Source organism: Bactrocera latifrons, unplaced genomic scaffold, assembly GCF_001853355.1.
Source record: "Bactrocera latifrons isolate USDA-ARS-PBARC rearing strain unplaced genomic scaffold, ASM185335v1 scaffold_56, whole genome shotgun sequence".
Classification (NCBI taxonomy): Eukaryota; Metazoa; Arthropoda; class Insecta; order Diptera; family Tephritidae; genus Bactrocera; species Bactrocera latifrons.
The window spans coordinates 419,837-434,596 of record NW_017537223.1 but is presented as its reverse complement, the minus strand read 5'-3'; the positions used below and the strand labels follow the sequence as shown (position 1 = coordinate 434,596).

General features: G+C 37.2%; 1 protein-coding gene and 1 non-coding gene across 2 annotated transcripts in view; one reads left to right on the top strand and one right to left on the bottom strand.

Annotated features, from left to right (window-relative positions):
- Positions 1-1,043: 1,043 nt before the first annotated feature.
- On the bottom strand, positions 1,044-1,125 carry Trnas-cga. The gene has a single exon. It is a non-coding gene; the product is annotated as a tRNA-Ser (tRNA).
- Positions 1,126-11,324: 10,199 nt separating this feature from the next.
- The window catches only part of LOC108974516 (kinesin-related protein 6), a 31,759-nt gene continuing 28,323 nt past the window's right edge, over positions 11,325-14,760 (top strand). Inside the window, exon 1 of the mRNA XM_018942407.1 lies at positions 11,325-12,194. Within this exon, the coding sequence (XP_018797952.1) occupies positions 12,165-12,194 (30 nt within the window). The 5' untranslated portion in view covers positions 11,325-12,164. The remainder of the gene's footprint in view (positions 12,195-14,760) is intronic.

The following is a 14,760-nucleotide window of genomic DNA, read 5'->3' as shown; positions in this document are numbered from 1 at the left end:
TTTGTTGCAACTTTTCCCTTTTTGGATTTGCTTCTGATTTGGCTAGTTGGCCACGTTTTACATACGATGTTTTGCATTTATAGTTGATCACGGTTCTTCACCAATCACCATCTGAATCCAAAACGACATGTTTTCTGTATCGCTTAATCAGGATTTCTGAAAAAAAGCATATTTCAACGTCTTATTGCTGCAATTTAAGTTCCCAATTTCTTTGTTTGTGATAATTCTGCTTTTAAACGTCTTGAGATGGCTGCTTGAGTGACTGCTAAAGATCTTTCAAGTTTCTTTATGTAATACTTCCAGTTTATCATTTTCAAACTTCCCTGAAAGTGCAGGACCACTTCGTCTTCCAAGTTGAAATAAACCTTTTTGAATCAAGAAAACCATTTTCAGCCCTGTTGCTCAGTTCGACAAAATCCTATAACTGTCGGCTGAAGGTTTCTGTATATTAAAGTAAGGATGAGGAACTTCACACAAAACTACTTTTTCAAATACACTTTTCCGACTACCCAATATTATTGTTGTTGTTACACCAGTGGAATAGACGCAACAAGATGGTAGCTTCCCCAAGAATCTTGGGTACATTGGAACCAAGGAATAGTTATGTTATGTCATCTCTTGGCAAGCCGCACGAATATAGTCATAGTAAAATAGGCATAAGTTCACGCTACACATTACTAGCGTTTTAACAGAATTGCGAATGCTTCCACTTCCTTTCAAATACAAATGATTTAAATATATAAAAAATATTAGGCTGGCTTAGTAATTAATAAGTTAAATGAAACTGCTGTTGACAGATTTGTTAGTAAAAAATAAGCATTTTTGAACCTTCACCACCAGCTGTTGAGTCAAATGATTATAAGGGTTAAAAACATTATATTAATATCGCAGAAATATTTGTTGTTTATAAAATAAATTTTAAACAAATCAGCCATTCAGGAACAATCTATTGTTTTCTTTGACGCAAATAACGATGAATATTTAATTACCAAATAAAAAAGGAAGTGTAAAGCAGATATAAATAAAATACAAAATGAAAGTTCCGCAGCCGGTAGGATTCGAACCTACGCTCCCAGAGGGAATCTGATTTCGAGTCAGACGCCTTAACCACTCGGCCACGACTGCACATGTCAAGCGGCTGCCAAAGAGAACACACATACGAACACCAACACTCACACAGACACAAATTCAGCATAAAATATATATGCTCACTTAACAGCCAAAAAAATCCGTGAATTAAATATATGAAATTCAGTTGTTGTTGGCCAATGGGCTGCAAAAAGTACATGGCAACAAATACCATTGTACGCGCCTGAAAGTATGCAAAAGTTTTTCCCCAGATTATTTGAAAGCACTTCAAAATCGGCTAACACGCCTAAAGCATTTCACGATAATTCTACTCATAAATCTTTTATTCGCCTCAATATGCTTATATGTATGTGTGTTTCGTATAAGTTCTGTTGAAATTAATCAGTATAATCTTTTGATGGATGGCTTGAATGCAAATATTATTATTTTCATTAATTTTTTGCTTATTATAATCGCAACAAATTCACCGAAAAGCGCATTTTTTCATGCCAAAGTCAGCGTATATGCGCAGAGTACATTTCATGGAAGTTTAATCCTAATCAGCTAAATATTAAAACAGCTTTTTGCTTCATTAATCTTCATCAACATTTGGGGATTTTCAATAATGAAAGAATTTTTTCAAAAAAACGAGAAAAGGCGGTTTAATCTTGTATGTATGTACATATTAGTCAATTTTGAAATGGGTTTACCGAAATCACTGTTATTCTTTCATTCATATTTGCGGGCTTTGTTGAAGGTTTTAATCATATAAGTATAACTTCTTTCATAATTTGAATTGAATTGAAACAAATTGAAAAAAATTATAATAGGTTAAAACACAATGGAAACGAAAGAAAAAATGTCCAAAATGAAGATATGATATGAGGACTGATACCCCAGGCCTCACTCTCAATATAGCGTTCATATTCCTTACACATCAAGTATTAAAAGAAACTCGTAAGAAAGAGATGTCAGCACCAAAGTAAAGGAAATACCTTAAACTGCAAAAACTATGATGCACCTTATAATTTTTCGATTAACGGCGTTTTGTAGGCCTGGCAGTAGTCTGATTACGCGCACCTACAAGTCCGTCTTACCATTTTGCCAAGGACCATGTGTGCCCAGTTACATTAAGATATTTTTATTTTTATTCACGCGGATTTCAACACGCCTTGTCATCCCTATTATTATACCCTGAACAGGGCATATTGAGTTTGTCACGAAGTTTGTAACACCCAGAAGGAAGCATCGGAGACCCTATAAAGTAAATACATATATAAATTATCAGTTTGTCGAGCTGAGTCGATCTAGCCATCTGTCTGTCAGTTTTTAAGATATCGTTTTGAAATTTTGTGAACGTCATTTTCTCTTCTTCTTGCTGCTCATTTGTCGGAATTTCCGATATCGGACCCCTGTAACATATAGCTGCCATACAAACTGAACGATCGAAATCAAGTTCTGTTATGGAAAACTTCCTCATTTGTCAATATATCTTCATAAAGTTGGCGCATGCTATTTTCGAAGACAACAATGTAATTTCCGTAGAAATTGTTCAGATCGGTTAACTATATTCGACATCGATTACTGCCTAAGATAATAATATAATCTCCGAAAAAAATTTTCCAAACAAACTGAACACATAGTTACTAAAAGAAATGCACCTGTGAAGGGTATATTGGCTTCGGTGCAGCCGAAGTTAACGTTGTTATCTTGCATCCTTCGTCTCCAAAATATGGCAAACATCCTACACGGTGACTTCGCGATGCCTTGGTTGTGTATACGCCACGTTGCACCGCATGAATATGTTAAAAGTTTCCCACATATGAAATATTAAGTTTTATTTCATTTGCATGCGAAACTGAAGTTCCGCTTGCTGCGTAATTTGCAGTCATGAAGATTCGCAATTTTTCAAACTTTTGGCAAAACCAACTTTGAAATTCTCTTTTCACTGTGCAGCCGAAACTGATCTTCATGACAAAAAATGCATCCAAACTAGATAAAGACACCACAGGCAATACATAAGTGTAGAGATATAATTTTGTTTAGTTGCGTGCGCCGCTGCAAGCTGTGTGACCTTGAAAAGTGACCGCAAATTTGTGTGAAATAATAAATGCTGCGACATGAAAACCCCCAAAAAATGTTGCACTGTTGTTGTTGTTGTTTAATAAAAGCGAATTCAAGACAAGACTTGTCAAGCGATTTAATGTCATGCAACAATTTTAAAGTAATTTTGATGACCACCCAATCAAACGAAGAGCGGCGAAGCGGACGAGATGTAATGACACAAGGGCGGCCCTCTATGTTGTGGTATACACTAAACGTCGGCTTCCACGAATCGCGTGACCAAGCACCGTGTCAACGACAACAAAAACAACAATAATAATAACAACAACAAAAAGGCAATAAAAATTAATTTTAAAAAAGTTAAAATAAGTAAGGATGAGCTAAGTTCAGGTGCAGCCGAACATATTATACTTTTGAAACTTGCAGGAATTAAAGTCAGGGAAATTATTTAAGGTTCAAATCGTCAACTGGAGGATCGGATCCAACCCGATGGACCGGCCAGAATGGAATCCCTAATTTTCCTTGAGATAACTCCTCACAAGTTTAATTTGAATCTGTCGGACGGGTCCTGAGATCTGGACGTTGCCACGCCCATCGTCAATTTTACCCGACTCTTATAAGCCCTCTTACAGGCTCTCCGATGACAAGTTTTATATCCCTGGCATACTTAGTCATTGATTTATCGCGCTTTCAATAGTTTTTAACAGTCCCGTTATATAGCGAGTGGACAGGGTTATCTTCCGATTTCCATACAGACACACAGTCACTCGGATTTCCACCCATCTCGTCATGCTGATTATATACATATGAACGTATGTAAGGTGGCAAAGCTGGACAAGAGAGGACAGCCTGGCAGGAAGAGGGGAGCAAGAGAGAACGCGAAATCGGCAGCAGAGTAGTGTGTATTTAGCTTTTGAGGACTGAACTTGAACTTTTGCATAATTTAATTTCATTTTATAGTATATCGTCTTTAATGTAATTATTCTCATTTGTGTTAATAAACTTTCTTTCTATTTGGCCTTACATGTATATATAATATCATACCTAACTCGATTATTTTTAGGTGATACAAGCCAACGTTAGGTGAACAAAACTGTTATACTTTTTAAAAAAAATGTTGCAAGGTGCAAAAAGAAATGCTTCAATCCAGCTTGATTATCCGGCTTGTGACCTTTATATGGCATATAACAATGTGTTTGTGTGTGTGTATGTGTATGACGTCATGTCAACCACACTGAGCTGAACGCGATGATTTACCGCGCTGCACTTACGCTCTGCGAATTTAGCTCGCTGCCACATTGCATGTGTGCTGCTGTGTTGCTATTTACATATTTACATCTGAGTATTACGAGCGACAAATACATTTTTGGCGCCAAACCGACAATGGGCGACAGCTGGCGCTACAAAATTTTACGCTTCTGCCACCAAACTTATTCAGCGCACGAGTCCGTTGTTCTTGTTGTCTGCTTGGTGGTTTGCTAGTTGGGCGCGTTGATGACTGCGACGTGCAATATTGGCCACAGCAACAACAAAAATCAACGCGAACATGATAAGCGCGTGACAGTGACACCAAAAGCAATTTTAATGAGTTCCTTGAGTGGACTTGATGAGCAAATAATTTGTTTTTCATTAGTAAATATACAAAAATTATGTCACACATGCACTTCTGCGTGAGTGTGTGCGTGTTTAAAAGTGAATTTTCTCTTTGTCGGGGAGAATGTAAGTCAAGGCTTTGCAGAATTATTAAAAAATTAATTTAGATTTTAATGATTTTAAAAATGATAAAAATGAATTGAGGTCACATATTCTGCACTTTTTAAGAGAACAGTGAAATCTTTGTGTTATGTGGTCTACATAATGATGATCATCGCAAATTTACTTTCCCTATGGTGGGCAGAAGCTCACTCAACCCAGCAGGGAAACGGTCTACAGTCCAAGTAGAGTAGTGGTGGAAGCAAAGTATTTGTAGCTTGAAGCGTTAATTAGTTTGGGCAATTCTCACTACATGCGTGAGGGTTTCAAAACACAGCTCTTAGCAAAAAAAGTTATTCCCGCCCGGTGGCAAAACTTGACCTCTCTATGACGAGTATGTCCAAATTAAACACTTAACAAGTTACTTACACTCCCGGAAAATGCACTAAACCTGACACTTTCGGCTCCTGCGCGATTGAATACATATTGCCTAAAGAAACATATGGGTCCAGCTGCGACTCTATTAACACCCGCTTGTAAATTCTAACGGGCCACAGCACGCAAGTGTTGATAATTGAGTTAGAATCACTTTAGAAAGTGACACGAAAGATGTATGAGTAAGCACAGATTTGTATATAAGCGTGACCCCTTTAACCTCCACACATACCCAATTACACGCAGCGAAGCTTAGATGCTATGTGGAAACATATGTGTATCTATAAGCAAATATATATATATATTTTATGTAGCAACTTCCGCCCAAACCCTTTGCAAACACCCTCTAATACATGCACACAGTGAGCCTCGTTCAATGCGGTTCCGGCTGTTTGGTAAAGCCGCAATATGTTTGCTATTCAACGCTTGTTTATCAATCCATTTTATCCCATCCATCGAATTCTAAGGGGCTAAAGCGATTTTCAAACGCCTTTAAAGCGCCGCGAGCTAACACCGGCACGAAACAGCTTGGCTTGAGCCATTTAGTTCGCCGTGTGAGTGTGCCCCGAAATAAAGTCACGTATGCAGGCACCAATTAGATGCCTTTGCAAACGTCGCTGCTCTCTTTTTGTGCCACGTTTTGCCTTAAAGCGATACTAATGGAAATCTTGATAGTTGTTGCTTTTTTACTTGTATGCATTTATGCACGCCGAAAAATAGCAGGAACCCATTTGAGATGAATTGAACTCGGGTTCAGTTTCGCGAAAGTAAGAATGATATGAAAAAATGTAATATACAGTTATGTAGAATTCCATTGAAGATTGGGTAAAAGTGTAGGAGCTTCTAGATTTCATTCTTATAAATTTATTTAGTAATTTCATTTGTGTTCTATAAACATGAGATGTTAACGAAGACGATCCAGCTCATAAATTCTACAAGTTATAGAACTCCTGCTAACTATATGTTTCCCCCCCTGTGATCAGATAAACGGACGTGAAATCAATCATCCATCCAATGGTCATCCATTTTTAGGTGTCTTACGTCTGACTAGTACTTGCCAGATGAACCAAACTATTAAATGCGTTATTTGCATAATATGAATATATTATTACATACTTATACATATGAACACATACATACATACTTATATGTACTGTGGAAATGCAATAGCAACCGACGCAAAATCGATTTAAACTATTTAAAAACACAAATATGAAAACTATATCTGCTATCTAGCTAATAAGCGTTGTGCGTTCTCTTCATAGGCGTTGGGAAGCTCAAATATTATTTCAGGCATTTTCCGCTCTATTTGATATTGGGAATAACCAATTTGGTTTCAAAGCAATTAAAATTCTAAATAACGAAATTCCAAACGTCAAAACAATTAAATATTGTGTATCAATTTTCTGGAAAAATGTTATAAAAACAAGTGAAATTAGGCAAAGAATTCAGTTCCTTTCAAACAAAGTGACTGGAAGTGCAAAATATTTCGGAAAAATTTATAAAGTGAAAATCAAAAATAATTCCAAAAAATTTACGAAAAAATTCGACTTTATTTTTTTAAGAATATTGTAATCTAAATGTAAGTAATAAAGGAATATAAAATATTATATATAAGTTCTACATCTAGTAAGTATATATGGTAGTGCCGTGAATGTATATGAACTTGACAGAATATAGAGAAATGACAGCCAGAACTAAAGATCCAAAAGTTGTTTTTTTTTTTTTTTTGTTTTTGCCCTGCTATAGACGCATTCATTTTGTGTAGTAGAAGGGCATTCTTCTTCTTTACTGGCGTAGACACCGCCAGCACACCAGTCCTTCCTTCTTTTCGCAACGTGGCGCCAATTGGAAATGCCAGGTCCTTCTCCACTTGGTCTTTCCAACGGAGTGGAGGTCTTCTTCGTCCCCTGCTTCCCCCGGCGCGTACTGCGTCGAATATGTTTACATGACCTAGGCATCGCTGTCTCTTAATTGGTTGAACTATGTCAATGCCGTGATATATCTCATTCAGCTCATCGTTCCATCGAATGGCATCGTAGTCAACGCGCAAAGGACCATAAATCCTCCGCAGACCCTTTCTCTCAAAAACCCCTAACGTCGACTCACCAGATGTTGCCATCGTCCATGCCTCTACACCATATCAAAGACGAGAACAATTTTTCGTTCGTCGAGAGAGCACTTTACTTCTCAAATTCCTACTCAGTCCAAAGTAACACTTATTGGGTTATTCTGCGATAGACTGCCTATCTCACTACGTTACGATCGACCACAACACGTGCGGAATAGGATAACCAGGGGTAATGCTCGAAAATTCTACGAAAAAATGCGGCGACTAATAGAAAGTTCCAAGACCGGAGCATACTCTTGTGGAACCCCCCGAGGTGATGTAGTAACGAATGACCAGAGCATACTAAAATTATATAGGGGACACTTCTCCAGCCTGCTCAAAGGCAGTAATAGCAAAAAGCCCGGAGAAGGTGAACCCGATTCCCCAATCGATGACGATGGAGCAAATATTCCATTGCCCGACCATGAAGAAGTGCAAATTACCCGCCTGAAGAATTGCCGTCCGTGCTATTCAAACACATCATCTGCTATTTATTTGGCATCTAGTGTAGCTTTATACTATTATGTACTTAAGAATCTCTTTATAACCATGACTTAGTTATATTTTAAAAGTTATATCTTGATATGGAGTCGTTTTCCAAATCTTAACAATTTCCGCTTTATTAGGAATCAGAGGATGAACAATATCATGACGACTCTAATGTTTGGTATACTAAACACCGACAGTGTTCAAATGCAAAAGTAAAAGTCCAAATATAGATAACGACTTGCGTGCTTTGCTTTCTAATCACCGACGATGCATTTTGACCAAATAAAATGCGGCGCTTTTGACGTAAATATAAACGTAAGCCGCCGTGCATTACATCTAACGTGGATCCAGTGCGCTCGCGGTCGCGACATGTGCATACGACGAACAGGTTTGAGGCGAATTCAAACTCAACCGGCAACAGTAATAAACACACTTTAATACACCGTCACAAGAATGCACACACACACAAACACACAGGTGCATGATTACAGTTAGGCGCTCAGATGCTGGCTGCAAACGCGTATCGCCTGCTGCGAAAATAGTCAGCTGTTTGCGTGCATACTATTATACCAAAGACTTGTAAGCAACTACTTTAGTCTGTTGTTGTTGCAACTGTAGAAGCGAACGTGACTTGAACGCTCATTGTACTATTTTTAGTCGTTTCAAGCTGACTCAAGCCTACTCCGCACCGGTTTATCACTACAGCAAGTACTTTGTATGGCAATAGCGACTGGTGTAAATGTACAAAAACAACAGCAAATATAATGGAAACGTTCGAACTGTTATTGAAAGAAGGTGAAGCGCTTTTCCAGTTGACTGCAACGCTTAAATGCGGAAAAGAAAGCTGATGCAACAATAGGTCGCCATAATGAACAGCATTAGACCCGAAGAAAAATATTCATACAGGCATCTGCTACCTTAAAAAGGGATGTGGCGAAAGAGAGAGAGTTTGTGTAGGGTAGGATATTAAGCTCCGGAATTCATTAATGGGTAGTGATTACTCGAACTCAGTATTTACATACACATACATATGTATTTCAAACTGTATTGTTAATTCTATTAGAATCCCTTAATACATACACTTAATCTCTTACTGCTTTTAAGTCGACAAAAAACTGATCACTTGAAATTTGCATATAAATCAGGCGTCTGTGCTGTCGAGCACCTCTTTGGAATCAGGCGATGACATAAACCGCTTCCTCTATTACTGTTTTCCAACAATATTTGCCGGCATATTTTAATGTGCACTTAACTATTGCATGAAATATGCATATATAGTACTTCCTGCGTTACAGCGAACCATGCCACGGCGCTGGATGTGTAGACAGATGCCGTAGACCAAAGAATAGAATAAAAGTGCCAAAAGTAACTGGTTGCAAAGTATGCTAGTATGAAACTATATGATCGTTTTTCTTTTTCCCAAACAAATAACAGTTAGCTTTAATCGGCTTCTTTGAGGCATCAAGTGTCGGATAGCAGTTAGAAACATGTTCTCTAATTCAAAATAGACAGTTATAAAGCAAATAATCAAAAATCATAAATGGTTCAAGCCTAGTCTATTCGGCACTAGTTTATTTGCTGTTCGAAATTTTCAGTTAGAAACTAGTCTGACCAATAAATATCAGTAAACAATTTCTTATGTTAAACGATAGTTTTGTCTAAGTAGTTTTTTGCTCCCTACGATGTGTCTATACATATGTATATACGTACATGTGTATTACTATCCAGTGAAGAGTTTATAAATTTTATGCACATATTAAAGTAGGTAATCAATATTCAAATATTTGGATTATTTAGTCACGTTCTAATTTACTGTGTTCAAGTTCGGCATTCTGTGATAGTAAAAATAAAATTTGTGCAAGGAAAATCTGGTATAAAAATAATTATACTCGTATAAGAAAGATGAAGGTTTTTTTGGAATACTTATAAGCAATAAATGGTAAGACTTTATTCCTGATTTTAAAATTCTTAAATTGTTCTTCGAAATCTCAGTCGTCCCCCTCAAAGTAATCCTCCTTGGCTCCAATACACTTATGTCAAGGCTTTTTCCCATCCTCGAGAATGTTGTCAAAGTCAGTTTCCGGAATAGCCTTCAATGTAAATGGCGATTTATGTTACTGCCAATTGACTCAGAAGTCACACGGAGCTACATCAGGTGAATACAGTGGTTGCGACGAAATATTGCTTCAAAATTCAGCAAAAAACGCACGAGGAATCAACGCAGAATGCGACGGTGAATTATTATGGTGTAAAATTAAACAGTTGTCGGCCCATAATTGCGGCCTCTAGTATTCCTTGTTAAAAGTTTGGTTCGTCGGAAGGAATTCGGATACTCGATAATCGAAAAAGAAACTTTCAGCACAACCTTGATATTTTACCTACTTTGAGGAGTTTTTTTTTGTTTTTTTGGTTTCAACTTACCTTTGCCACGATGAGCCGATTGATTTTCTGCTTCCAGGTCATAAGCTTGGTTCCAAGATTCATTGGCAGTGATAATACATTTCATGACATCCTGTTAGTCGGAAAGCATTATTTCATAGAAATTAACGCGACGCTATTTATCGAAAAAAATTAGTGATTTTTGAACCAATCGTGCTTTCACTAATCTTAGGCTCAAATAATCTTTCTAAATGGTTTTCAATTCCCTCCTTCCCATATTCCAACGACGCCAGTAAGATCTCTGACTGTTAATCGTCGATTCCGAAGCACCATTTTATTTATTTTATTGACGTTGTGATCATCAGTTGAAGGCCTTTCCCAACATTCTGAAAGTTTCGACACCAAAAATTATATTATATTCCACGCACAAAATTTAACGGAACTTCTTTGTTGAATGTTTATGTACTGGCACAGATCATAACAGACATTCATAAAAACCCAAAGAAAAATATTTCAATGAACTGGTCTTATTATTTTTTGTCCAGTATATATTAGGAAGTCGAAAAAGTCTTTGCAAAAAAGCTTTTCATCTTTGCTCCAAAAAACTGAGCATTGACCACGCCCTCTTTATAAGTTCTCAGTTTTATTTGTTAAAAAACATTAAAGAAGTTTTACAAACTTCATAATTTTTCTTATCAGATAGTACTAAAAATATGAATAACTCGATAAATTAAAGCTCACAATTACACATGTTGAAATCAGAATAGCTGAGCACGTTGGCCAACAAGCCCTACAACTACTTCATACCTTTATAGACTTGTTACATAAACGAGTGTATGCAAGTGTATTCATTTAATTAAGCTGGTTTCTCGGTCAGAAAGTATTCTAGTTTTCACGTAACGGCGAATTTGCCATAAAAAAGTGTAAGAAACGTGCGAGCGCTTTGCTACGCAGCGAATTGCGACAACCGCTCGCCGAGCCAAAACAAGTCCAACCTCATCAGCAAATGAGTTGTGCGCTACGTGACGCTGCCAGGTAGTTGTGTCGTACCAGCCGAACGACCAGGTAATCAGGCGGTCCAAGGCAGACGATTACAGCGAGAAGTGTGCGCGCACGCGTACCTCACCGACTAGTCACCGTTCGCTCGCCTGTTCGCTCATTTGGCGCCTTTCCTGCCGCGTGCGTGTCGTTGTCCACTGTAGCGGGGGGCGGTCCGGCGCCGCACCACACATTTCGCCTACTTGGGGCTTGGCGTATATTTCAGTCTCTGTGAAACACGTTTGCGCATTCAGTTGCGAATTTAATTTAAGCCGAAGCGGTGCTCGTTGCCACTCACTGCTTTCAGTCGCTTTCGATTGACTGTTTTCGAATTTCAATTTTGTACTTAACTAACTTTATTTTGTTTTGTTTTGCAACACCATGCAATTGAATAATAAAATTTGAGTAGTTTTGAGTGGAATTTGCGGTCGCATAAATTATTTGTTTGATGTCCAGCAAAAACAAAATAACAACCAGCTGATTGCCACTACACGCGGTGTAATTTACGGTGTCGTTGAGCTAAAACAAATAAATAAATCGAGAAAATAAACGAAATGGGACAGATTTAGATGTGAAAATCGACATTTGAACGTTTTGGAGAGCGAAAACAGCTGCTCACGTTAAGCCAACAGCTCACCGGTTGCCGCCTTTCACCATTTCTCGCTTAAGTGATTTGTGTACTTATGAGTCCAGGCGACGGGTTTCGATTGTAAATAAATACCGTTTATATCAGAAAGCGCTTAAAAGCCGATTAACTGTAAATTTTAAATTTCGGTTGTTTTTGCTGTGTGTGTGCTTAAGTTGTGTTGCAGTTTTGTTGAAAAGTAAATCGCGAAACTATTCCCTTTCTAACCAACTTCCAGCACGAATATCAAAAGCCAGCAACAACATGTTTAATCCGCGAAGCCAACTAGATAAGGTAAGTTGCAATTCATTGTGGCTTCTAGCTTTCAAACTCACTGATTATGCGATATTTGATCAAAGTATTTGTACTAACTTCGCACCAATTCCACGCAAACGCAACTTCGGGCTTCGCTAAGCAACGTGTTCTTGACTGTGCGTGAATAAAAGCCCTCTAGGAACTATTTGCAATAGAATTTTAGAATTTTAGAAAGTTCGGTTTTTGTGGGTCATTTACTGATTTTTTGAATATAAAGTGATTGGTGCAAGAGTTTTCAACGAAGGATTAAAGAAAAGTGCTTAAATATTTGTCAAAAATAAGTTTTTCTTTCATAAATTACTAAGTCAGGACTAATTCTTTTAAGTACACAAAGCTTAACACTCAGTGAAGTCAGCGAGCAACAAAAGTTGTAAGGTGGATTTAAAATTTGAGAGAAATACATAGCCACATTAAAATACCATACATTTTTAGTAATATCGAAGAAAAGTTTTCGGGCGAAATTCGCACGAAAGCTAAAAAAAAATATGACCAAAATAAGTTTAATCTAAACAATCTTGGGTTGTCGAAAAAGTCTTTTCGTATTTCTAATAAAACTTAAAATTTTCTTATATTTATAATAAACTTGAATGAACCAAATATGTACCATTTTGGGAATTTTCACAGGCTTCTCCTGAAATCAACTTTTCTCCATTAAAGGTGCAAGGTCAGGGCTATATGGTGGGTGCATTAAAACTTCGCAGCCAAGCTCTCCCTGTTTTTGCGGAGTCATCAAAAATGTGTGTGTCCTGATGGAAGACGAAGCCCTTTCTGTTGATCAGTTCTAATCGTTTTTTTTTTCCGCTTGCTTCAATCTCATTAGTTGTTGACAGTAAAATGTAGATTCATGTGGTACCCAGACATCGAGTTTCTTTTGCTTTATGACGGTCCTGTCCAATATTTTCCAAAATTTCATAGACTTTTTCAACGATACGTCGACCAGAGCTATGTGCATCTTTTACATCGAAATTTCCAGAATGGAAGCGAGCGAACTCCAACGAATTTCGATGGTGGCTTGCATGACATTCATGCTTTTATGTAAAAGAATTTCAAAATTTGCGAATTTCTTAATTTTTGAACGGCTAAATTTGAGCTTAACCGAAATTTTTTGTTTAAATGAAGCTTATATTCTCACCTTTCCAACATTGTAAGGTGTGACACAATGTTACTGGTAGCACTGAAGATATACGGCTACAACGGCATCTTTTGATAAAATACGAAAATACTTTTTCGAATACCAATATTTTTAGTGAATCAATTAGGGTGGGGATTTTTTAGACTTTATTTTAGGTGGTTATCCATAATCTAATGTAAAGGATTTATTTCTAAATTTAATTACAGGTAAACTTAAACAAACTTACGCCTCGAAAGGCTAGTTTAAATTTACTTCGAATTAAATTTAGTAACAAAAAATTTTTAAGACACCCAGTAGAGCTCTTTCTGGGAACGTCTGGACAAATCTCATAAGGTTTTAGGCGTTTCAGCTTGTTTGGTAGACTTTTTGAAAGCTTTTTCTTGACAAAACTATAATTTTCTCTTTACCGAGTTACGATTATACGAACAAAAGATATAAGAAGGCTTTATTAGCAACAAAGTCTTATATTTTCCAACAGGGAATAAATACCAATGTGTGAATGTATGTGAACACAAGAGCATTGAAAAGTTTGCGAAGTAATGCACAAAACCGCTCAGCTTCAAAGTTACGCGACTGCTGGAAACTTTTCACATACAAACTTTTGAACTCTCCAGCGAAATCAATTAGAATTCTGTTAACTGTGTCTCATCTACTTACATGCCACTACAATGTTTTATCAATGCGGTTATGTACATAAGTTAATGTTTTGCTGAAAACCTTTCAATTGCTGTTAATTAGTTTGGCTAATAAAACACAAGCATTTTATTAGCCACGCTCACACTAACTCTTGAAGTTACAAATTATTTTATTGTTATTGAATAAACTAACTAAGAATACTTGTTGTTATTCATTAGCCTAGCAATTAAGAGGCCTCTTCGATTCGCCACTTCTCTGCTCGCTATGTTTGAGCGCCGCTCCCCTATCGACCGTTGCGAAGGCATAAGCAACAACAAAGCTATACTCCTTAATTTCACACAAGAGAGTTTGCGGCGGCCAGACTAAAGTGTTATTGTGTGTGTGCAATATTTAACAGCTTGACAACCATAACGCGGTGTAAAAACATATATATCTTTATGGTAAAATAAACGAGCCACTTTGCAAAGGTTAATAATGAGGAAGTTCAAACAAGAAAAATGTGTTGAAAATCAGGAAGTTTAGTTACGAAAAACAAATTAAAACAGATGCATATTGATCTCTTGTATTTTACATATTTTGAAGGCGATCTGCCATGCTACGTGCCGCACACAAACCCCCCTCACCGACTGTGAGGCTCAACCGAGATAAACCAAGATGTTTGGCGCATTTGTAGGAATGTTATCAAGAATATATGCATTTTTTATCGCAAGTTCTACAACTGGCTACTCATTTACCGTTTAATGTTTACGCTAATTCGAAATCAAAGTTTTAGAAACT